Raw genomic sequence first — 26,907 nt, forward strand, 5'->3', positions numbered from 1 at the left:
ATCACAAAAAGAATTCTACTTCCTACTTTACACACATTTTACTTCATCGATGTGTATTTCATATGCATGCAAACACATTTATACACACATATACGTAGGAGTATATGTGACAGTTTTCTTTAATGATACCCTTCAGTGTTTAGGATATCCTAATATATCATACAATATACATATCCTACATTGCTGTTTCTGTTATATTAAAGACACAACAAATTATATGGCTCAATTAGTTTTCTTCTTTAAAATAAACCCGATTGTCTCTCAAGAATAAAATATTTGAAAATGAGTAAAGTAGGACCAGCAGTTAGCGTAATGGCTATGTCACTGGACTCCCATGTAGTAGTCCACAGTTTGAGTCCCGGACCCGGCAGCTTAAACTCACACTGGGCACATGTACGTGCGTGCCCAAGATCCCGAGAGGAGAAAGGAAGAGAAGGGATTGGGTGTGGTCATCCCTCCTGGGGGATGATTTCTCACTTTCTGTCTCTCTGTCTCTCTGGCGAGCACATGTTCCCTATAGCAAAAACCTCCCCCCCCCCCCAAAAAAAAAGAAAGAAAATGAGTAAAGTGGAGGAATATGGACACAGATTGATGTTGCTGATCTCAGCAAAGGTTCACAAGCAAGAAACTGCTCTTTGATGCAGCTGCTGTGAGTGTTGATTCCTAATGCACCATTTGAATGCAGAGCCTCCTGAATGGATGGATCACTCTCTCAGAGTAAGATGTAAATCACAAGTATTTTTTCAGTCAACACAGTTCTGTAGCTAATAATAAACATGACATAAAATCATAGTATAATCTGCCCTCAGAGAATCTCCCATACAGCCTAAAATTCACATTGGTGAGAGGGAATTTACAGCTGATATCTTGATGGTGCTTCTCAAAATTGTCTGCAGAGAAGGAAACCAATCTATGAAATCTTTCGTAGTTTCAAGATTTGATCTCACAAGTCAAATATTGCCCTATAGTAATGAGATGGAGATCAAATCCAGAGTCTTGAGCAGTTTTGTCTGTCGAACCTAAGAGTTTCAAGTAGAAAACAGCCACACAGAATTTCTTATACCTTTTAGCGTAAGTGCCCAGGAAAAGCTCCTAAATATTTATTGAGTACATTAATAATAAAAAACTCTCATAAAGTCCTGCCAGTTGGTTCTGTCATTGGGAGCATAAGGCCATCCTTTTAGATACTCAGTATCATTGAGTGTTAGGCAAATCAAAGACTTGCTTTTTTATTCCAGTGAGTGGATATGCTTACAATAGCAGTCCTAAATTAGTGATCTATTTCATAAGGTCTAACCTATGTTTTTATTTATGTATTGGCTCACTCAAATTTTGTAGAGCCCTTGCTCTATGCTTAGTACCAATCAAGGGGCAGAATAAAGACCCCAAGATGCACTTATGACTTGTGACACCATCACCCTTTAACCAAAAGGTACCTCGCCATCTCATGTTGTAATGTACAAAGCTGATTTTTCTTCTTCTGCTAGTCCTCATATTTGGTTTTGGTAAAGACATTCCTACTGGGATTTAGTTGTTGATCTTCAGTGCATTTCTTTTGTTTGTTGCTAGACTCTGGGCTTCTATCAGTCAAAAACCAGTTTCAGTAATATTCATTCATTCATTCATTCATCTGAGAAAAAATCATTTGACCCTCAAGTGAATGTCATGCAGCTTGCTAAGCATTGAGAGAGAAACAGAAATGAATAAATCAGGAAGAATCTGATTGGAATTCTGCCCACCAGAGTTTTCAAATGGACACACAAATCACTTTAATACCTGATACAAAGTCTTGAATACCTTAAGTATCTGTGAATTATCACAAGAATTCAGGGAAGGGACAAGTTTCATGGAAGGATATCTCAGCTGGGGTTTGAAGCTTAAATAGAATTTTGACAATCAGTGATGATGGATGAAGAGGACATTCCAACTGGAGGGACTAGAAAAGGCACTTAATAACTGTGGAAAGTAGTACATTTTTCCCTTTGTTCATCCATTAACCAACATTTATTCTATTCTTTTTATGTGTCAGAAATTTCATATGCCTGGACACTTAACAATAAATATGGCAATCTCAACCTCTGCTGTGGGGAATTTACATTCTAGTGGAAGAGATATACATTAAATAAACTATTACATAAACACATCTATTGTGCACTATGATACTATTCTTTGCAAGTTGTTTATAACATTCTCATAATTGCTATTTAATATCACAAATATACATCTAATATCAGAATAATATAAAAACAATAGATATTTTCAAAATCATCCCAAATTAAATAAAACAAAGCATTATTTTCCAAATATTTGGTCTTTGGGAAAGTTGTGATACATTTTTGCATAAAAAAAAAAACAGAAAAATATGTCATTACTTTCTTGACTATCTAGTACATATACTCTTTAAATTCAAGTTTATTTCTCCAGCAAACAATGAGCACATCCTTTCTGCTATATCCTAGATTAGGTTTTGGGAGTAGAAAAACGGTGTTTAATATTTATTGAGCATTGGTTTTATGTCATGTATTCTTCTAAGCATTGATATCTATTATCTCACTAATTCTGTCCACAACTCTCTGAGATGGGCACTATCATCTTCATTTGAAAAACAAAATTTAAAGGAGGAAAGTAGCTCTCCCAAGGTTATATTGCTAACAAATTGAAAGGCTGGCCCATGAACGCAATGATCTTACCCCATGGTCCATTTTCTTACCGGCTCACTAGAATACGAAGAAGAGCACTGAAACCAAGACCACTGCAACACAGTGTGATATAGGCAGTCATGAAAGGACACACAAACCCTCATAAATGTAGCAAAGAAGGAGGGATTTATCTGCTTGGAATGCAGGGCCAAGTGATCAAGGAAGACTAGAAAGAGGAGAAAAATCTTGAGGTTTTAAAATGAAGTTTACCAGGTAAGGGAGATAAGACGGGATGAAATGGCTGAGGCAAAGGCACTAAGGCATGAAAGAGCAGTATGGAGTGAGGGCAAGTTACTGACTTTCCCCAGGTTCTGGTCTAGTTTGAGCGTTAGAGAAGAAGGAAGGTCCAGAACGATGAGAATGAGAGGTCATTCATGTAAGGTCAGGCATCCTTGGTAAATCAGAAAAAGAACACTGAATAATTCAGCCCTGTGGACTAAGGTGCTGGAACCTTAACAGAGGATCTCCAGCAGAGAAGGATGACTTTCAGACACCTGGCTTCCTGTGCATGGCCTGTCCTATGGGTTGACAACTGTGCCTAAAACTAAAGATATGTGTAAGGAAAGCAGAGAAAGCTTGTGCACTGATGTTCAAAAGTCGACACAGGTGTAGAAACAGGAAAAGGAAGTGAGAAACCATGTGGTCCCAAAGAAATGATCCTTCTTTTTCTCAAATCCATCCTTAAAATGTGTCTCCACAGCCCCAGCATCCCTTCTAGCAATACTGCCTCTATCCCCTGGTTGTCTAGTTTAAATCCTCATAAGCTTAGGTCAGCTCAAAATAGGATTTGTTCAGTGATGACTTCTAGTTCTAGTTCATGGTGTTCCAAGTGTGTTTTGTCCTTTCTGGATTCTAAATATTACTTTAATCACCCTCCTCAATCATGTTGGATTCATTTCCCTACTTCATTCCTTTTAACATCGCTTTGCATTTCTGTGTAGTAATACCCCAATTTTTAGTTTATTTCCTTTCAAAGAATATGAACAAAGCTATTAATGGGATTTCTATTACTAAAGGAATGAAAATGACACTTAATCTATGGTGGCATTCAATTTAAGGAGGGAAAGGGGGACTGTACCAGAAGTGACCTGAATAATTGCATCTTGGGACTACAGGAATGTGCAGATTGCTGGTAAAATAGAGTGGAATTGTCTCTTTTGTTTTTGAACAAAAAAAGCAAGAGGCTGCTATCTTTTTTATCTTCTTCCTTTGTACAGTTTGCATTTTCTTTGCTAGTCTCCTGATTCCTGTGCATGTACATCTGGAGTTCATGAAAAATTAACACCAAGTACAGGATGCTTTCTCTGTATTGTAATATTCCTCATTGTAAAATGTTTTTGTTGGCTCAAAGATGGAATATTAGCATGGATATTGTTAGTGTACAACAGAGTAAAACCCATGTTCGTCAACTTCTACCTGCCTAACGTACTCTGGAAATTGCAAAAATAAGACGGCAGATGTATTTGTCACAGAATGGAAAATTACACAGTTGTTCAGGCTAATAATAGCAGTTCTCTTTCATGGAGCAAAATGAAATTTAAAACACACACAGATTAAAAATTTTCATGGAGTAATACTAGATATGATATACTCTTTTAGGCTTCCTTCAGATATTTTTATTTAGTAGGAAGATGCTTTAGAACAATGAATTTCCTAATTTTTATCTGTGTGGGAACCAAAAAAATATACCATACCAGTGTTTTTACTATTGCTGCTCCTGTTGTTTATGCTGCTGAGATTACTATAGATTTTCCTTATGTAACTATCATGTCACCATTTTCAAAGCAATAGAAACTAAATTATTTCTTATCACAACTTGGAAATGTAGGCAAGGCAGGCTTTATTATCCTCAAAGAATTTATGTAAAAATTGAAGTTCAGGATGTTGAAATGGGGCCAGCCCCATTGCTCAGTGGTTAAGGGAGCCAGATATTACATTGCTGACTACAGTTCAAACCCCAGCCCTAGACTTGAAAGACACACTAGGTGCATGTGTATATGTGCTTCAAGATCTAACAAGAAGAAGAGATGAGGGAAAAAGAATTGTGGCTTGACCACGTTTCATGGGGAGTTGCTTTATCTTTCTTTTTTTCTCTATTTCTCTCTCTGGAAAGTACTCATATCTCTAGTAGTGAAAAGAAAGGGAGGGTAGGAGGAAAGGAAAAAGGAAGGAAAGAACAAAGAAATAAAGCTGAAATAGCCAGGATCAGAGATGGCTAACTAATAAAATAGAACCTGGTAGAACTAGAATCTCAACCCAATTCATTAACAATTTTTTTCAAGATTCAGAGGTTCAGTTACGTGAACGACCTGGGTCTCATTCTTGTTCTACCACTTGCTAGCCTGAGTAAATTACTCAAATTCTCTGACCCTCAGTTTCATCCTTCTTAAAATTATTTACTATACAGATCTTTTTAGGCTTGTTCAAAGTTTAAAGAGATAATGTGAGTTAAACCCTTAAACACAGTGTCTAACCATAGAAAGTGCCCAGTAAGGGTTGCTATTATTACTGTCAATGTTGCTTATTTAAAAATACTGCCTCAAATGTATACTTTTATAAATCACATAGTGTGTTCATATATGATCCCATTTGTTTCTCAAAGAAACATATGAGACTGATTAGTCATTTAAAGTCTTATTTATAAAAAAAAAAGTCTTATTTATACATGAATAGAAATTTTCAGAGGCTAAATTAATCAGCTGGGATCATCATAGATGAGAAGAAAAAGGTGATTTATCCCAGCCAGATGATCCAAATTCTAATTTCTCCTTATTTGTAGTCAGATGTGACTTTACAAATAATTTAGAGAGTCAAGTAACCTAGCTAAGGTTCACAAAACCACAGCCCGACCTCATCTGCTCACTCCGAGTGCAGGGCTGGGAGAACTCATCCTACACTGTGAAAGCGGGAGGTGTAAATGCTCTTGTCAAGTTAGCATGAGCCAGGGGCTGTTAGAGATGCAAGACTGCAAACCTTATACCTTACGTTCATAAAGAAATCATTACTTCTTTCCAGTTGGCTGAGGGAAAACCCTTATAAAAGAAACAGAGGTTTCAGTTTGTCTGAGGCTACAGTTCCAATGAATAGAGTAATCTGAGGGTACAGAGAGAAAGCCTCAGCCTGAGAACCATCATTTTGCTCTCCAGCTTGTAACAGGGTCCCCACGCATCAGAAATAAACCTCCTCTATGCTTTCCTTCTCCTCCTTTTATTCTTCTCTTGTTTCCATCTCTCCTTTAGTCTATGGCAACAGGTAAGAGTCCTCCATCTTTACCCTGAAACACACATTACAGCATTGTGCCAGGCCTAGGAGGAGATAATTAAACAGGCAGACCCCTTGCTTTACGTAATAATAGAGTAAGAAGCCCTGGGAAAGCTGAGAAACCTGGAGGAGCATGCACAGGGCCCCTCTGGGAAGCTGGGACAGCTGTGGGGCTAGGAACGGGTTGGCATTTCAGATTCAGAGTTCCGTAGGCTCTTGGCTTACAGAACAAAGAGTTCATTGCCTGGTAATAACAATATACAAACACATCTGCAGAATATATTCTTTGGCACCAGCAAATGCCAGCATTATTTAGCAAACTTCTTTTTCTCTTTTTTATCTAATTTCCTTTCTCTTACGCTTTCTGTCTATTCTTCGTCCATGTTTTTCCTCATTGAAAATTATTTAAAGTAGAAATTAGCATTTAAGAAAATGAGTGGAGGGAAAAGTATTGTACTTAGACATTATAAGAATTTTTAAAAGAATTTTTAAAGAATTTTAAATAAGGGAAATGAAGCTAAGATGTGCTCTTTCTTGTACCTTTTGTAACCCCACCCATGTGCCTTATTTCAGAACTGAGTCTTGGAACCTCTTCTCAACCTACCATAGGCTTAAGCACACACATATGGGTGGTTAAAGAGTGAACTAGCTTACACCTCCTCTTGGTCTCTCTTGTTAGTATTTCTTCTCAAACAAAAGAACCATTTGAGTTATGAAATAATTTAAGACAGTCTCCATCACTTCATCTGATATGTTTTAAAATGTAACAAATGATCTAGTATTAAAATATGGTGTCTGGGAGGAAAATGAAGGCAAAGAGGAGCTGTTCTATCATTAAGGCTCACAGAATATGAAAAAGATAAGAATAAAAGAAATAGCTTGTTGATAATTATTCGATTCACTTCAAATCTTTTTGACTCTTTAATATGGAAGAGAACTCTTCGCTGCTGCTGATATGGTATTGAGGGCAGAACATTAATTGATATACAAGAAAAACAAAGACTATAAGCCTAGAGAAATAGGATCATAAATGGATTTTTGAGCCTACTTGTCTAAGACATGCAGGACTGTGTCCTTCAGCCAGTTCATTAGAAACTGATTCATATCATTATTCTTTATCTAATTTAACTTTGTATGCCTTTCTTAATATCATATCGTCTAATACTTTCTGTATCTGAGTGGTAAAAACAGAGATCATTATTTCCCAGAACGAAATGTACAGCAGCCATGTTTCCCAGAAGGGTAGAATTTATGATGAATGAAGTCTGATCCTTGATGAGACATGGACCCTTAGAGGTCATCCATTTCACTCTTCGTTCTTAAAATATAGGAATTAATAGGGAGGTTCAGTGAATTGCCTTTTTATCCAATGTTACCAAACTTACCAGATCTAAGACAGAGATCTCCTGTCTTCCTGTGAGGTTTATACTAAAGATACTGTTCTTTGACTAGAGCATGGTTCTTTCCAAGGAGATAGAGTAACTAATTTTTAATAGCCATGCAGGAACTATCTGGGATGTAGGGTTAATTTCATTATAAATAATTTAAAACATGACTTTATGTAAAAAAAATAGATACTTATGGAGTAAAATATAACAATTACATTCATTTTTAAAATAATGCACAAGCGGCCAGCAGATGGTATAGAGGTTAAGGCAGCTGGAACCCCCATGGCTGACTGTGCAGTTCAAGTCCCAGACCTGATGGCTAGAGAATCACACTGGACATTTGTGTGTGCATGCCCAAATCCTGAGAGGAAAATGGAAGACAAGGAAAAGTGACATAGTCATCACCCCTGGGGATGATTTCTCACTTTCCCTCCCTCCCTCCCTCTCTCTCTCTCTCTCTCTCTCTCTCTCTCTCTCTCTCTCTGGTAAGAGTCCTCCATCTTTACCCTGAAACACACATTACAGCATTGTGCCAGGCCTAGGAGGAGATAATTAAACAGGCAGACCCCTTGCTTTACGTAATAATAGAGTAAGAAGCCCTGGGAAAGCTGAGAAACCTGGAGGAGCATGCACAGGGCCCCTCTGGGAAGCTGGGACAGCTGTGGGGCTAGGAACGGGTTGGCATTTCAGATTCAGAGTTCCGTAGGCTCTTGGCTTACAGAACAAAGAGTTCATTGCCTGGTAATAACAATATACAAACACATCTGCAGAATATATTCTTTGGCACCAGCAAATGCCAGCATTATTTAGCAAACTTCTTTTTCTCTTTTTTATCTAATTTCCTTTCTCTTACGCTTTCTGTCTATTCTTCGTCCATGTTTTTCCTCATTGAAAATTATTTAAAGTAGAAATTAGCATTTAAGAAAATGAGTGGAGGGAAAAGTATTGTACTTAGACATTATAAGAATTTTTAAAAGAATTTTTAAAGAATTTTAAATAAGGGAAATGAAGCTAAGATGTGCTCTTTCTTGTACCTTTTGTAACCCCACCCATGTGCCTTATTTCAGAACTGAGTCTTGGAACCTCTTCTCAACCTACCATAGGCTTAAGCACACACATATGGGTGGTTAAAGAGTGAACTAGCTTACACCTCCTCTTGGTCTCTCTTGTTAGTATTTCTTCTCAAACAAAAGAACCATTTGAGTTATGAAATAATTTAAGACAGTCTCCATCACTTCATCTGATATGTTTTAAAATGTAACAAATGATCTAGTATTAAAATATGGTGTCTGGGAGGAAAATGAAGGCAAAGAGGAGCTGTTCTATCATTAAGGCTCACAGAATATGAAAAAGATAAGAATAAAAGAAATAGCTTGTTGATAATTATTCGATTCACTTCAAATCTTTTTGACTCTTTAATATGGAAGAGAACTCTTCGCTGCTGCTGATATGGTATTGAGGGCAGAACATTAATTGATATACAAGAAAAACAAAGACTATAAGCCTAGAGAAATAGGATCATAAATGGATTTTTGAGCCTACTTGTCTAAGACATGCAGGACTGTGTCCTTCAGCCAGTTCATTAGAAACTGATTCATATCATTATTCTTTATCTAATTTAACTTTGTATGCCTTTCTTAATATCATATCGTCTAATACTTTCTGTATCTGAGTGGTAAAAACAGAGATCATTATTTCCCAGAACGAAATGTACAGCAGCCATGTTTCCCAGAAGGGTAGAATTTATGATGAATGAAGTCTGATCCTTGATGAGACATGGACCCTTAGAGGTCATCCATTTCACTCTTCGTTCTTAAAATATAGGAATTAATAGGGAGGTTCAGTGAATTGCCTTTTTATCCAATGTTACCAAACTTACCAGATCTAAGACAGAGATCTCCTGTCTTCCTGTGAGGTTTATACTAAAGATACTGGTCTTTGACTAGAGCATGGTTCTTTCCAAGGAGATAGAGTAACTAATTTTTAATAGCCATGCAGGAACTATCTGGGATGTAGGGTTAATTTCATTATAAATAATTTAAAACATGACTTTATGTAAAAAAAATAGATACTTATGGAGTAAAATATAACAATTACATTCATTTTTAAAATAATGCACAAGCGGCCAGCAGATGGTATAGAGGTTAAGGCAGCTGGAACCCCCATGGCTGACTGTGCAGTTCAAGTCCCAGACCTGATGGCTAGAGAATCACACTGGACATTTGTGTGTGCATGCCCAAATCCTGAGAGGAAAATGGAAGACAAGGAAAAGTGACATAGTCATCACCCCTGGGGATGATTTCTCACTTTCCCTCCCTCCCTCCCTCTCTCTCTCTCTGGTAAGCACACATGCTCTATAGCAAAACTAAAAAATAAAGAAAGACATAATACATGAGAATTCAAGTAAGTGTCTGATTTTAGATGAGTTTTGGAGATATATTGAATTCATCCAGAAGTTTTAGAAATGTTATAAATACCAAGTTTTTTTTTCAAAATATTTGAGCCCTTAGTTTGTCTCGAAATTTCTTGCTTCCTCCCTCCTCTCCAGCTTCTCCTGAAATGTATAGCACAATAATAAGTTAGAGTAGATAACACTGCCAAAGGCTACTTTCCTTATTTCACATAGGGTGGCGATCAGACGAGAATAAGGACTTGGAGTTAAGAGGAGTGAGCCTTGGCTTCACTACTTAGTCATCTAGTGACCAGTTACGTTACAAGCTCATGCCTTGCTTTCATGATCTGTAACAAGAACATAAGTGGAATATGTCATTCACTGGGTTTATAATAAGAATTAAATAAGAGTGAGCACAAAGTGACAACATATGGTAGAGGAGTTTTTCTGCTTATTACTTTCTTTTATTTACATGCCGTGGTCAAGAAGAGTATGGTCTGCAGTGTGTTACAGACTCCAGATGCTCACACGTGGACACCACCACATAGCGTAGTACAGAGCTTGTCACCAGAGGGCAGCATGCAATTACCCCTTTCTATTCATTACACCTAATTCTGTGGCCTCACAGATTTCTTATGAATTATATCTTATTGCCGTGTCCCTAGTTTTACAGTTATAAAAATCAATTAACAATTACCTACTGAGTGTATGTGATATGCTAAGCACTGTTAGGAGTATAGGTGGGGTGGTTTGCCAAAAAATGAAGTGTGACCAGATGACTTTCACACTTGAACCGATCAGCCACAACATATATCAGAACAGAAAGAAAAGTTAAAGAAGGTGAAGGCTTGATGCTTTGACATAATTTCTTTCCTTAATATTTATAATTCATTATAAATCATGTAGAACAAATGATGAGTACTTTTTAATTTGAAGGATAGAATGAGTAGATTGAGTGATGACTGAGGAAACTTTAATGAAGGATCTGGACCTTTAGATTGTCCTTGTAGGATGGATAGAATTAGGTAGATGACTAATTGGGGACCACTCTGGATCAGAATGTGTGAAAAGGGAAAAATGAATGCAAAGACTTTGGATAAGGAGGCACAAGCAAAGTGTGTGCTTGGACCAGAGAGGATCCTGCCTGGCATGATGGGAGAAAAGAAGACAGAAAAAGAAACAAAATAGCAATCATTTATGGGTCACCCATTCTGTGAAAAGTTCCAATCCATGTACACAGAAGAAACAGGCTCCATCTTAGCCTAAGAACCAAGTTAACAGCATGTTCAGAATTCCGCCACTTAAATCTAAACAATACAACTTCATTGCTAAGATTAAATTATCACTCTTTGGTAGCTTAGCGACAAGGAGCAGATGGTAACCACATGGATGGTTTTAGGAATAGTACCACATGGAGTGAATCAGTGAATTAAGTAGGTATGGTTATTGTGGCATGGGGCACACTGACTAAACCACATCTGAGGTGGAGCTAATGACTCCATTTTTCATGGGATCTTCAGAGAGTATTTGCATAAACAAAGCAGTTAGATTTGTTAAAAAAAACTCAGTGAATCAGTGGAATTTGAGATATCATGATCTAATGTTGAAAAGCAAAGGGTTTAGAGTCAGAAGACCTGGATCTGAATTCCACCCGTGCATCCCTCTAACTATCTGAGTTTGAGAAAGTCATTGAATCAAATCACTCTGAACATTAGTTTATGTATCTATAGACAAGAAAACATTTCTCTCAATTCCTTTAGGTTTCTGTAAGGAGTAAATAGTAAAACAGAAGTGAAAAGCGTCCCATAAGTACTTGTAACCTGGTTGGTACGTGGGCAATCAGTACTAGTTCCTTTCCCCTGTTGTTGTGTTACACAGCCATCTTGAGTATATCATTCATTGTCTGCAAAATGTTATACTGCCTTGTATAGGAGAATCAAAGAGAAATGGTAACACTTTAGTCCAAACGCATGAAAAAAAAAAAACTATGAAAAAAAAAATAGGAAGACATACTAAGTAGATTTTCAAGGCTGAGTGAGAGAAATTGTGATGACTAACACAGACTTCTGGACATGTAACAAATTGTAATAGGATACAGGGGCCAGCAGATTTGAGTCTGCTTCACTGAAATCTCAACAATAAAAGTAATACTATCCTTACTTTATAAATAAGAAAATCAAAAATAAGTAACTTGTCCAAAGTCATCCAGCTGGACCAAGAGTCACACCTGGCAGTTTGGCTCCAAACTCTTAACTACTGCAAAACATTGGCTTCCAAATCCTAAGTTTGTTTTTTGTTTTATTTTGTTTTGTTTTTGTTTTTGGAGAGATTTCTGCTATAGGGTGCATGTGCTCACTGGAGAGACAGAAAGCAAGAAACCAACCCCCAGGGACTGGAATAGCTACACGACAATCCCTTCTCCTCCATTCTCCCTTTGGGATTTTAGGCACGCATGTGCCCTGGTGAATTTTTTTTTCCCACTTTATTTATTTTTTAATTTATTAAAGAAAATTTTTAGAGAGATTTTTTGCTATATATAGGGTGAGTGTACTCACTGGAGAGACAGAAAGACAGAAAGCGAAAAATCACCCCGCTCCCCCAGGGGTGATGGCGATGCCACAATAACTTCTTTTCTATACTCCTCTTGGGATCTTGGGCATGCACGCACACGCACCCACTGTGAGGTTTTTTTTTTTTTTTTCTGGTCTTTTTTTTTTAAAAAACTTTTTTTTATATACATTCAATCACATTATTTAGCTTACAAAGTGAACATTTCAATATGTGAACATTTCTCCCCAGTCCAGTTGATCAAAATATCTTCACCCAAAAACACCATACCTCCCCCATCCCATCAATGCTCTGCCTCTGTATCCCTCCTCCAAATGTCCTTCCTTAGGTCCTGCTTCTCCGGGCCCCACTGCTCCACACATACTACATCTGACATTAACTCCCATCTCTTCTGTTTGTACAACTTTAGGTCAATCAGTTTCCATCATAGAATACAGATACTAGGTATATATTAAGTGGGAATATACAATGTCTCTCCTTCATAGCCTGGCTTGCTTCACTCAGCAGTAAATCTTCCATATTCTTCCACTTTCTGTCAAAAGCCAGGGTTTTGTTGTTTTTTATGGCTGAATAGTATTCCATAGAGTACACATGCCACAGTTTTTCAATCCATTCATCCATACGGGGGACATTCCCACCAGCAGTGTAAGAGAGTTCCCTTTTCACCACACCCTCTCCAGCACTTATCATTTTTTGTTTTTTTAATCTTAGACATTCTAACTGGGGTTAGGTGATCTCATTGTTGTTTCGATCTGCATTTCTCTTACAATGAGGGATGTTGAGCATTTTTTCATATGCCTTTTGGCTATTCATATGTCATCTTTAGAGAGTGGTTTTTTTCCAACTCCTTCTCCCATCTTTTAATAGGGTTGGTCATCTTTTTTCTAAACAGCGGCTTAAGTTCCTTGTGTATTCTGGTTATCAGTCCCTTATCTGATGCATAATTTACAAAAATATTTTCCCATTCTGAGGGCTGTTGATTCACACTAATTACTGTGTCTATTGCCATGCGGAAACTTCTTAGTCTGATGTAATCCCACTTGTCTATTTTGGGGATTATTGACTGTGCTTTGGGGGTCTTATTTAAGTAAGAAGTCTTTTCCTACACCAATGTCTCCCAGAGTTTCCCCAGTGTTTTCCAGGAGCAGTTTTATAGTTTGAGGTCTTAGATTTAGATCCTTGATCCACCTTGACTTGATTTTTGTCAAAGGTGAGAGGTAGGGGTTCAGATTCATCTTTCTGTAGGTGGAAATCCATTTTTTCCAGCACCATTTGCTGACAAGGTTTCCCTTTTCCCATTGGATTGACTGGTACCCCTTGACAAAAATCAGGTGACTGTATGTTTGGGAATTTATTTTGGGGACTCTATTCTGTTCCATTGGTCCATGTGCCCTGGTGAATTTTAAGCTACCAGGTCCTGGTCTCAAACTGTGGTCGACTACCAGGGAGTCCAGTGATGTAATGGTTAAGCAAACTGGAATTGATTTTAAGCCAAAACAAAAATCTGTACTGGGCAGGTAATATAAGTAGCTAGCACCAGTGCATTTTATTAAGTGCAGGGAGAGGGATCAAGATTTTAACTTCCTCTGAAATACCTTTCTTAAGATGGTCCTACCACAGCCGTTAGCCTGCAGGTAAGCTTCAGCCAGCCAAGCCCTCAGGACTCAAGAGGTTCATTCACCTCATGTTCTTACCTCAGTGTTCTCACCTGTGAAAGCAGTGCTCTAAGGCTCTTCAAGGTAAAGGGAAACGCGGGGATAGGCTAGAACTACTTGGTAATATTAGTAGTGAAGACAAAGAGCTGGGCTGGATCGAACTGCTCCCTCCAGCTTGGTCTTGTAGAAAGGGAACATGAAGAGAAGAAAATATAGGAAAATAAAAAATAACCCCAGTAATAAATAAAATAACCTAAAATAGCTCTCTCCTGCTTCACATACATTATTTCTCTAGCTAAGTTCTTGAGAAATAGGTTAACTGGAAAATAGCATTGTCCCATTTTTTTTTTTTTTTAAGCAAGAGTTTGCAAGAGATTAGGAACCTAGAAACCCTTTGAGAATTGGGCAATTGAATCTGAGTCACTACAGTGAGAAATTTCTCTTCAGCCTGTGAAAGGGGAAAAAAATAACCTTCCAAGCAGAAAATAACTGCATTATCAGTCTAGTATACTAAAGAAAAAAGAATGAAAATAAGAAAGAAAAGAAAAATCAGGAGATTTGGGAATTACTAGCAGAAAAAACTGTGGCACCTCTAGACTTGTCACCTCATGCAAAGTCACTTTGGGTCTCCTGCCTTCTCTTTGTTTTCCTTCCTTCTTCTCTCTTGTTTCCTTCTTTTCTTTCTTTCTTCCTCCTCTTTCTTTCTTCTCCCCTCCCTCCTTTGACTCCTCCCTTTCTTTCTTTCTGGGAACAATATAGTTTTCCTTAGAACCTTGTAATAATCGAATGCACTGATGTACGCTAATGCATTTATCACAGTTCTGTGACATAATAATCACCACTTAATGTTTTATTATTGTTAATTCTTTTACTATTGTTATTATTATCATATCCTTAGTTTTGATACATAGTAACAGTGAGATGTGGGCCAGGTCCTTTCTCTGTCTCAATTTTCACATTTGTAAAGTGAAAGGGTAGAATTACATGTTCCCTAAGATCACAATTTTAAAAGTTCTATGATTATAGAGAACATCATTCTATTTTGTTCTTCCTCTCTTTACCATAAACATTAATTTATTTTTATACCTTTTTTTAAGAGAGATTTTTGCTATAGAGCATGTGTGCTTGCTGGAGACACAGAGAGAGACAGAGAGACAGAAAGCAAGAATCATCCCCCTAGGGAGAATGGCCATGCTGCAATCCCTTCTCCTCCATTCTCCTCTTGGGATTTTTGGTCACGCGTGCACACACACATACAGGCATGAGTTTCAAGCCTTCCAGTCCAGCGACAGAACCATTACACCATCTGTTAGTCTCTCAACCATTAATATTTTAACCATCATTTACCAAAAAATGTCTTCAAGGCTTGCTCACAGAACTCCTAAATTAGTCAGCCAGGGTGTGCCTTGGCCACTAGCCTTTTCCTGGGTCACGCCTCCCGTAGACCTGTTCTCACAGTGTACTGCAGCCTCAGTACTAGGCCAGAATGGGGAAGGAAAGTTCTTGGATCAGCTAGGATCAAAGCGCATAGAACAAGTTTAACTTTGATCTGGTTTGTGAATTGTTGATCAGCAGTAAAAACTAGAATCCAGAAAAGTCAGGTAAAGTCTTATATCATCCCAAGAGCCAATAGAGCATTACTCGGGAGCCAGACTACTTGAGTTTGGAGATGGTCTATTTACCAACTCTGTATCTTAGAGGTTATTTACTCTCTGTTTACTCATCAGTAAATTGAGAATAATAGTACCTATCTCAGGAATAAATAATTTATATATTGAGAGGATAAAATAATGAAAATAAAGCAAGTTCTATATTAAGTGTATGCTCTTATTATTACGCATCCCAGTATTAATGTATCAGGGAATCTAAGTGTGACTGGCTCATGGTACTATAGCCTTTAAGTCATGGTAAGTGTTAGTTCCCAGTAAATCCTTCAAGCAGGAGTAGGACCTGCCAATACCTAGGATGTGGGGCTCCAGCCCAAAGTTGTAAGAAAGAAGGAAAGGGAAGAAGGGTATCTGTTCTCCAGAGAACTAGAATGCAGTTCAGGAAAAGGAAGAAGTCCTTCCTCCTAACCATGTTAAGTTTTCATTTTGAGAATAGGCCAACATGATGGAGGTTTAGGGGAATATACAGTTATCCCATTTTCAACTCTTAGCATAACCAATCCAGTACTTGATTTTATAGGTTCATTTCAGACGTGATAGGGCACGTGGATTGTTATTTCAATATTCCACTCTCCTGGCCAGGACCAGAACATGGTCTGGTTGGGACTCACCCTGATGGCAAGTCATGTGAATTATGAAGCTAAAAGTTTGTTAATGTGGTATGCTACAACAGTCTAAGCCAGCAAATGTTTGCCTCGAGGCTCTGGGACCTCCAGACATCCAGCTCTCACAGTAAAATAGCTTTATCTCAGTTTGTCTGTGTGTCTCTCTCTCACACACACACAAATACACACACACACACACACACACACATACTGAAAAAAAAAAACCCTCATTTTAAAACTTTCAGTCTTCCATGTTGTTTCAGATCATCATGCCTTGGCATACACAAGTTACAAGCCCTATACATGGACAAAAATTTTACCCACTCAGAAGTCTTGCCCTATAAGCCAAAGATACCAGAGTTCAAAAGCATCTCATGTATTATTCTTCCCAATTTTTATTTCCTATTTAACTTGGCCCACTGACAGCCACCTGCTTTCTATTTGCATGTCCTGGGTCAATTGAAATCTCTGCACACAATTCCAAGCCCTATGAGTGCTACCATTTACTAGTTTTTGCTATATCTAGTTCACTTAATGAAGTAGAGTAGTTCTTTGCTTTTCTACCTTGAATCTTAAAAGTTTGGGTACAGGCCTAGATTCACTAGGTTAGCCTGCTCTTCTTAGATGAAAACTTCCCAGAACGTGTTCCTTGGCTACTGACCTTCTATACCTCCCCGACCAAGTCTTGGCTTGAGAGACATCATCACTATACCTGGCTTAATGATTGCCCGCCCACTTATGCCAGAGTATTACCCAGATCTGATGCTTAACAATTTTAGGAAACAGTCTCATTGGTCAGAATCAATAAATTTCATTGAAAAGTTGCATTAATTATGTCATATTCTTTATTAGCTAGATTCTTTTGGTAGCAAACAATAGAAGTTTTTATCTTATTAGCATAATAAGAAAATGTGTTACTATAAAAGAAGAATATTTGGGTATCCCATAGAACCTAAAGGAAAGGAAAGTGGTTGAAATTCATTAATAACTTGGTCAAAAACCAACAAAAAATCTCTATTTGCTCCTTTGTGATTAGTTTATTCTTTCCTCTTACTGTAAACTAGCTTTCTTCACATGGAAGAGAATATGATATAAAAGGCAAGTCATTTGCCTTTTATAGTTTGAGTCACTCAAGAGAGATTGATTGTCTTAATTCTTTATAGTTTCAAAACACTTGCCTAGATTTACATAAAGACAAGCCAGGAAACTTTTGATTAAAAGGAAGGGTTTGTTTTGTTTTGTTTTGTTTTGTTTCCAGATTTGTTATGAATCTCTTTCCAGTTGAGAGAAATAAGCATATTGAAGGGGGAGGCCAGAATCTGCTGAGTCACCAGTTTGATTTAGGGGTCGGATTAAAGAGGATATCCAGTGTGAAGAGAGAAGGCATATATGGCAGAATAGAGTTAAGTGAGGGAAAAAAATTAGAGTGAACCATCAGGGAATTGGTTTTTAAGGTTCAGAAATCAAAGCAGATTAAACAAGGCATGGACTCTCATGGTTGCAAAAGGGAGTGAAGAAATAGCAGCCAGGGTGAGCTGTAAAATCTGGGATTACCAACTGGTGAGCCATGATTGGAATTCTACTACATTCTGTGTTCTATCACTTTGAATATTTATTCTCTGCTGAAATATATGTGCTGTTGTGTACCTAAAAAATTCCAAAATAGTTCTGTGAAAATGCTCTGTGAGGGGCCTACAAGTCTAGTGAAGCAGCACAGTGCTGTGTAGGAGCCCACCGTGGCATCCCCTTGGCACTCACACCAAGTATGATAGTTTCCCGTGTCAGATGAATGTGTGTGTCAGATGAATGTGTGTGTTCACACAATCCATACATCCATTTTATTCATGCATTGTTAGTGGCCTTCAGAGAAGTAGATATTAGTTGTGGCTTCTGGATCTTTTCAGGACCAGAACAATGAGCTTTCCATACAGCATAGATGTTGTACATCAGGCTTTATAGGCTCCACATCCTACTATTACTAAATTATTATTATTTTATTAAAGCTAGATTTAGTTAAGTGTTCATGACTAAATAAAAAAGGAGATGGGGCCAGATAGTTGTGTAGTAGGAGCTTACTCTGTGAGGCAGTCCTACATGAGAAGATTCTCTGTATCTGGAGACCTTCCTGAGTATGCCAGGCAGACACTTGCTCATGATCCAGGCTGGCTGAAGGCTGGAGGCAGATTGCTGTCACGACCCTGTTGGGGGTGCCATCCTTCTCTATTTGTCTCTATATAACTTGCTTATAGAAGAAACAGATGTGCTTTAAAAATAAAGAGGGGAGATAACTGTATATAAGGAAAGTTATCACAGTTCTGTTGGTAACATAAAAGAATTTTTTGGTTGTCTTAGAAAGGTTCTGGCTGACCTGGCAATGCAACAGTTAAATACAGTGCATCAGGAACTATATCTCTCATGGCCAACTGTGGTTCATATCCCAGCCCCTGCAGGTTGCTAAACACACCAGGCACACGTGTGCATGCTTCAAATCCTGACAGGAGGGTGCAATAAAAGAAAATATCACATGGCATGACCAGGCCCCTTCAGGGATTATCTCTCTCTCTCTCTGTCTCACTCTCTCTCTCTCTCTCTTGAGTACATGCACCGTTTGGCAATAAAAATATAAGAACAATAAAAATAAATACTTTAAAAAGCTTACAAAGATATATTCCTTTTTTTTATACCCTCATCTACACTTTATAGCTATATGTAGGCCAGAATTCTTGAGTACTTATTGAGCTCCTTCTATGAATCCAAGTGCTGTGCAGAATTCTAAAGCCATATGATCCTTGCCAATTTTCTTTTTGAGAGAGATTTTTGCTATAGGGCACATGAGCTCCCCAGAGAAAGACAGAGGAGACAAAGAGACAGAAAGTGAAAAATTATCCCTTGGGGATATAGCCATGCTGCAGCCCATTTCTACTCCATTCTCTTCTTGGGACTTTGGGCACACATGCACACATGTCCAGAATGAGTTTTAAGCCCCTGGGTCTAGGACTCAAACCATGGTCAACTACATGGAAGTCCAGTGATGTAACTATTACATCATCTGTTGGTCTCAATCCTTGCCAAGTTTTAAGCATAGACTCTTACTAGAAAGATCAAATTTACATACAGAAAATAGAAAATAGTGACATAAACATTCAAAAGTTTTAAATTTTATTGCATAAGAAATGACCTTCTGTATAAAATGTATTTCTGTAATACATTAATATAATCTATAAGAAGAAAAAAGATGGGATGGATGACCGCCCCAAATCAAACAAATACATATTTTTAAAAATTTATTTCTTCATTCTTTCATAAGAGAGAGAAAGAAAGAGAAACCAAGCAAGCACCCTCAGCAGGGTCACACACCATCCTTTCTCCATCATTCCCAGACAGCCACTATGGGCTTCTGCACACATGCACAGAGCATGTAAAGTCTACCAAGCAACCAACTTGGATTTTCCACATGGCTCCAGCATCGTGGAGTGGCACACCACTGCAGCTGGGCCTGAAACATATTATTAATCAGAGCTATCTTAGATAATTGGGGGAAATGCAGCTACTGGGTGTGATACTCAGGATCTTCAGTCAGGAACTGAATCACTTTTATTGGCCACGGGAAGTAGACAGGAAACATAGAAGAGATATCACTGAACTTAAAACAGAGCTGGCTCTGCAGAACAGCAGTAATGCATATTCATGAAAAGCCAGATCCCATGTGGCAATGGAAGCTTGAATCCCTAGCCTGGTCAGCCTGAAACACCCTGGACACAAATGCAAGTGCCCTGTATCCAGCACGCTGGAGGGGTAAATGAAAAGGGACTGCTGTGACTGGACCCTGTGGAGGATATACATCTCTCTCACATACACACATGCATAATCTCACATGAGCACACGTGTATTCTATCATGAATAAAAATAATACTAAAAACATAAAACAGTAAGAATGGAGCCTGGTTAGTGGTGCAGATTAGGACATGATACCCTATGAGGCAATGGGAAGATTACACTACCAGGAATCTGCTGAATTTCCAAATCACATGACCAAAAGTTGCTGAATCAACCTTGCAGTCATGCCTTCTGACTCCAAACTTCATATCTTTCTCCTACAACACACGTCTCTAACAAGCCCTATTCATGTGTTTGTGTGTGTGTGTGTGTGTGTGTGAGAGACAGCAAGAGAGAGATCCTGTGGAACTTTCTTCAAAGCTCCTATTTAGCCATAAGACAATTTCTGCTGTAATTATGAATATGCCATGAATATCTATTCAGTAGTTGACCCTGATGTAGATATGTAGACTAGGGTTATACTCACCATGTCCAGTGTTGTTGGTTAAGACATGGAATTTTGTATTATAAAACCTCTGAATTGCCTTTTGTTTTATCATTTGATTAGGATTCCACAGGCACAGATTGACATTAAAAAGCTGTTAACTCTGTTAAGTCCAGAGGGCACTGCTAATGAAATGTCCCAAAAGTTGAGTGTTTGCTGAAACCACCGTGTCGTATAGAGCAGCTCTCTATTAATCATGATGAGAGTATTTCCTCTATCTAAATGAAATCTATAATTTGGGAATGGAGATTAAAGATCCTCTGGGGGATGAAGGAAAAGTTGCTGTGAAAATTCTAGAATCAAGAAAATAAAGATAGACTACTCAATATTCATGAAGTCAGATTGGTGATGCAAATAGAGATTGCAATCTCTTATTTTCTAATGACTTGGCTTGTCGCACTCCTGAATCAGTTTTACACATATTCCTTCACAACTTTAAAGGGAACAACTACAAATTGTATGAGACTTTTTTAAAAAAAGGAAAGTCTAGCATATCCAATATGATTTCCTGCCATCTTTGACTAATTTTTAATTTTCTATCTAAAGATATCTAAGTATCTGATCGAAGGTACATAAATGACAAACAACATAATTCAGCATGCGTAGTACATAAATGTATGTTTAAGATGTTGATAAGTGAACCCTTGGTGCATTGATTATAACATACTCTCAAAAGGCAATTTAAAGGTAATTTAAAGGTAGTAGCTATAAAGGAGAAATCAAATTTCTTTAGCAAAATCATTTTACAAAGGAAAATTACAAATTTTAGCTCTCACTCAATTTATTAGAAATTCTTGCCTTGTACACAGCCCACAACCTCACCTCCTACACAGTTGTGTAGAATTTAATAGGAAATGAATGTAAATTCTGTGAATACTTAATTCATTTCATTATGTAGTAAATGCAATAGTAAACACAGGGGGAAGGTGTGGGAGCTCTGAGGCATTTCATTTACTCCCCAACTCCTGACATGGTGCCTGCACAGGTCTTGACAAAATGCTTGTTGAGATCATCATTAAATAAGTTAACTGAATCTGTCTCAGAGTATACTAATTTTTATTCAATTTTTTCTTTTCTACTGCTCTTTTAGGCCAGCCCTGCTCCTATAATCGTCAACACAGATACTTTGGATACAATTCCTTATGTAAGTAACATTTTTTATTAAGATTTTCTTTAAAAACTCTGGTAAAACTTAATCAGCTGAATTTTAAATTCAATATATACTCAGTTTCATCCAACCCAGATAATCTTATGAAATGATGTATAGATTTCACTAAGTGAATTTTCTTGTGCTATTTGCTAGATGTTGGCTAAGTCATGTATTTACTTCTCTTTCATTCATGCTTTCTAAAGCACAATGGTCCATTATGAGAAAAATAATGTAGACAATTTGGTTCAAATAATATGAGTTTGCTAGATGATTCTCTGAAAGAAATTGAACTATTTGTAGCAAACATGGACATACTTTGAGTTTCTTATTAAAGGAATATGTAAGTCAATTTGTGTGACAGAGCCTAAAATGTAAGTAATCAATAAATATTTGATGGATTTTGCTAATCTTCTAATAAGAATCAGGACAAAAGTATTGTCAAGGTAGAGTCTGTCTATACACAATGAAATGGATGTCTATACACAAAGCATGGAGCATGAGACACTAGGATCAGACAGATCAATGAAGCCTGAGATTCTCTACTTCCAACACAACTGCTCTGATGACCAGAGCTCCTGAGCACAGATCTAGCTGGGCAGGAAAGCTTGGAGCCTGGCAATAGGCCACAGCATGGGGAGTGTTTGACATTATGGAGGTTTAGCAAGACGTTGTGAGTAGGCCCTGTCTGATGGGTGTAGGATGATGATCAAAAAAGATGGGACAGTGATGGATGCATACAGAGAGGTAGTATGCATCAGGGAAGAAGGGCTTCAGGGATAATAGAACAAATAGAGTCTGGCCTTTGTTTAAATGAATAAAGCATGTGAAGCACTTAGAACAGTACCTGGTATAAGTTAAGTATTTGATAACTATTGGCTGTTCTCAGTCTCAGATTCTAACCTCAAATGCCTGCAAGAATCAAGAAAATCGAAACAAATGGAGCAGGCAGAGTAGACACTGCAGTCAATAGAAAGCACATGGGCCTCTAATGGGGGAGCTGCTACTTGGGTCTTATGTTATCAGATCATTCAATTTTTAAGAGAAGTTGAAAATTTATTTTTGTGTAAATATTTGCAATTCCAAAATACAGACAACTAACTTTCCGAAGTTCAAACACTGCAGGCCAAACAAAGTATGTGTAGCCTGTAGGTTGCCTTTCTGGAGATGTCTTCCTGAACTAGAAGTTCTAAGCAAATTCTGCAGGCTGGGACTTGGCCTTCTGGGACCAGAATGCTAAAACTGGAGTTCAGGGTTGGGACTTGATTACAGGAACAAGTGACTAAAACTGGGACACAGGGTCAGGACAAGAATAAAAGCAAACTTGACTTAATGCTGAATCACCTGAACTACTGAAGTAGGGCTTCTAAAATCTTTCTGAACAAGAGCAATTAGGGGCCAGACCGGAAATGGGGTTATTAAGCATATTGGTAGGAATCAAGTGGCCCCAGCTGTGGGAAGCAAAGAACTCCATAAAATCGAACAAAGCACTGAATTAAAGACAACTAAGGCCCCACTAGTGTTTTTCACTCTTTCTACTTTCCTTTACTTATAGGACATTTATATGGAGATTGCTGTATGTCTAACACTGTTTTAAGCACTTAACACATGTTAACTCATATACTCATAACTATAAGTTAGGTACTATTCATTTATCTATTTTACTGATGAGAAAACTGAGTTGTAAATAGGTTAAGTAACCTGCTTAAGTACTCAGATTAAGAGTCAGAGACAAGGGTGAAACCAAGTAGCCTAGCTAAAAAGTTGGAGATCTTACTTAACTTCTATCATGCTGCCCTTTGGGTTTCTTCCATCCTTCTCTTTTCTTCTTCTCAGAGTGGAAACAAAGTTTGCTTAGGTGAAAGATAACTGCCACAGAGGCTTCAGTGCTTTTGGGATAGAGATCCGAGTTTGTGTGTATGTGTATATATATATATTTTTTTACTTTATAAAAATACTGAGTTTATTTCACGTATTATTTTTTGTCTCCCCACCATTTCCATGTCTGACCTCCACTAGTATGTGTCCTATCATAGCATTCCATACATACTTAAAACCAAGTAAAAGGTGGAGTTCCATATTTAAAAACTAAGCAGGCATTTTTGGACAACACACAGAGTGAGAACTGTCCCTACCATGTTCGATAAATGTTGTCTGGGGTCCATGTATATATTAAGGATTCTACGTCCCAAACAAACATCTCCACTGTAGGCATTGGCAAAATAGATGAGCGGTGCTTTGGGAAGACATAGAGCAGAGAGAAGACTCTTGTAAACAGAAGAAGACTTTTGTAAACAGAACCATATCCTTCTGGTAGATCTATATTATTTCATAGAGTTCTCTTAGGGTTCTCATGACTTAACTGCCAGATGCCCTCATGCAGAAATAATTTATCAACAGCATCTAAGGATCTTGTACCAACATATCCAATTGGTAGTCCATCTAATTAACTAGTAAAGTAAGCCACATATAACAGAGTAATTAATGGCTTCCATTCTCCTAAACATCAGCCTTGTGCCTGATTTTGAGTTCTTCGAAGGGCTTTTTAATTTTTTTTTTTAAGTCTTCAAATTTTTTTGTACTTAATGCAACCTTCTTTGTGCTTTCTTAAGAATTGGGATCTCTAGGGAAGAAGCTTGGTATGGTGAAAATGTCTCAGTTCTCATGGCAGTATGTTCTGGAGCAATTCATTTAATCTTTCTGGACCTAAATTAATTTAAAGGACAGGATTTATTCCTACCTCAGAGACTACTATGAGGATCAAATGAGATTTTGATGTGAAACATGTTTTGCTAACTTCTGACTGATAGTGGTTTATTATCACTTTTTAAAAACAATTATGAAGTAACACATGCTAAACTCTAGGATGATGGTAAATATGAATAGTGCCCTGATGTAAAAGATATACACATTCATTATCTTGTGAAAGTGGCAGGGGTGGGATGTGAAACATGTTTTGCTAACTTCTGACTGATAGTGGTTTATTATCACTTTTTAAAAACAATTATGAAGTAACACATGCTAAACTCTAGGATGATGGTAAATATGAATAGTGCCCTGATGTAAAAGATATACACATTCATTATCTTGTGAAAGTGGCAGGTTCGGTGCACAGCCATTAACGTCGATACGCTTTGGTTCTTGGCGCTGTCCCAGCTCTCCCCTTTGTTCCTGATTCACTGGGTAACCTTGAACAAATCACTGTTCCTTTCACAGTCTATTTTCTCATTCCCCAGTGTTTTATACTTTGTTTTCCTCTTTTCTTTCTCATGTTCTAGTTGTGCACATAATTTCAGCTCTATTTAATGAAAAAAACGATTTCAGAGTTCCCCAGGGCATTTTAGTCATGTTGCATAAGGACATTTTCTTCTTTAAAAATATTACCTTAATGACAGGTTTCAACTTATATATTAAAGTCCTCCTTGAAAATAATTTTATTACAAGTAAGTGCATTAATTTTGCTGATTAGCAAATTTGATATTTTGGATATAATTCTTGTGGAATTAGCTCCTTGGCATACATTTAAGTGGTAATTGAATAACTGAAAGAAATATCTAGGGTCAAAGGGAATTTTTTGTAATTATTTTAACAAAAGTACAAAGCTATTTAGAAGAGATTTCTGTTTGTTTTGTTTTGTTTTCAAGAAAGTATGTTAAGGGACATTAGAGCTCTTAAATTAATGGAGAGGTCACTGAGGTCTTTATGTGAATGCCTGAAGTAAGCCCAGTCTTACAAAATGTTGAGATATTTTACAGTTGGCTAGGTTCTTACACCTGGCACAATCCAAATGGGAATCCCCTATATGAAAATTAAATTACTCAAGGAGAAGCAAGAACAGAAAAAAAATTTCCCTATTTTAACACTCCCTAGCTCCTTTTTTTAGTGCAGTCTTTTTATTCTTCCCTATATTTGTTGAATATTATACTGAAAATGCTGTTTTTAGGGATTTCAGAGTAAGGAGATCCTGCTTGTGATCTGTAAGTCCAGGTCCTAGAGACTGACTTAAAGGTACATAGTACCCTCCTAGTACTCTGCAGGCACCCAGCATGGTGCCTTCTCCCCCAGTATACTCCTTGGCTTCAGCAGACATGTCAGAGTTTTATTTTGAACACTTTCCAGATCAATCTCATTCTTTCTGCTTTAGAACAATAAAATTAATCACAGAGATTCTAATTTTTTTTAATCTTCTTTAGTATTCATTTACTAGTTTAATAATAAGTTTGATCTGTTCTCTGTAACTATACTGTGGTATACTGAGAATCACAACTTTTTTAAATCTCACTAAGTAACTTTGGGTTTAATTAATACAGCCCTCTCAGTTCATCTGATAGATATTCTAGCTAAACTAGTAAATGATCAAAATTGGTAGTCCTTTTCTACCATTTGCTAGAACTTCATCTACCAAGTTCTACCAATTACTGTTTCCTCATGTAACAGTCTTTTGTGTTTAGCCAAAAAAAAAAAAACCATGAAATCAATGGACTGTAACAACATGTTCACTAAGTGTTAGGCTGTTCACTAGCCCAACTGCTTTAGGATGTAGGATGTTGGACATCTCTGCTTCATATATTTCTTTCTGGGGTTCAGGAAGTAGGACAGTGGTTACCCAGAGTATGTACGTTATTCACAACATGATGGCCAAAGCCTTAAAAGAGGTCAGGCCCATGACACAACACAGTTATAGTCACTGCTCACATTACATTTGCTAACACCCAGCTGTCCAGAACAAGTTATACTGTCAAGCTCAAAGCAAAAAAAGAAGTGTATGTTTTCTAAACAATAAGCTAACTTACCATACTAAGGCCTTGTATCAAAAAACTAAGAATTCATATGAATCCTTGATGAAAAAGCAGGTACAAAAGAAAAAATCTTGCAGTTTAAAATATCAGTAGGTCACAAACATTAAACAATGAATGGTTCAGAGGTCTGGTTCAAAACGGTTTTTGTTTTGTTTTTAAGACAGATATTTTTGCTATTGCGCATGTGCACTCAGCAGAGAGACAGAGACAGAAAGACAGAAAGCAAGAAATCACCTCCCAGTGGGGGAAGGGCAACGTTGCAATCTCTTCTCTTCCATTTTCTTCTCAAGATCTTGAGCACACACATACACATGCCCCATGTGAATTTTAAGCCAACGGGTCTAGGACTCAAACCACAGTGGATTATGTGGGAGTCCAGCCATGTAAACATTACACCTTCTGTGT

The 26,907-nt window shown here is 37.5% G+C and overlaps 1 protein-coding gene across 10 annotated transcripts in view; it reads left to right on the plus strand.

Annotated features, from left to right (window-relative positions):
• DLG2 (discs large MAGUK scaffold protein 2) overlaps positions 1 to 26,907 on the plus strand; it is a 1,612,020-nt gene that overhangs the window by 853,766 nt on the left and 731,347 nt on the right. For 9 of the 10 annotated variants that reach the window (XM_006144952.3, XM_006144955.3, XM_006144956.1 and 6 more), the window contains one exon: positions 21,647 to 21,700. The exons of the other annotated variant lie outside the window; for it this stretch is intronic. In XM_006144952.3, the coding sequence (XP_006145014.1) occupies positions 21,647 to 21,700 (54 nt within the window). The remainder of the gene's footprint in view (positions 1 to 21,646; positions 21,701 to 26,907) is intronic. 10 annotated transcript variants of the gene reach the window in all.

Source organism: Tupaia chinensis, unplaced genomic scaffold, assembly GCF_000334495.1.
Source record: "Tupaia chinensis unplaced genomic scaffold, TupChi_1.0 Scaffold000139_1, whole genome shotgun sequence".
Lineage (NCBI taxonomy): Eukaryota > Metazoa > Chordata > Mammalia > Scandentia > Tupaiidae > Tupaia > Tupaia belangeri.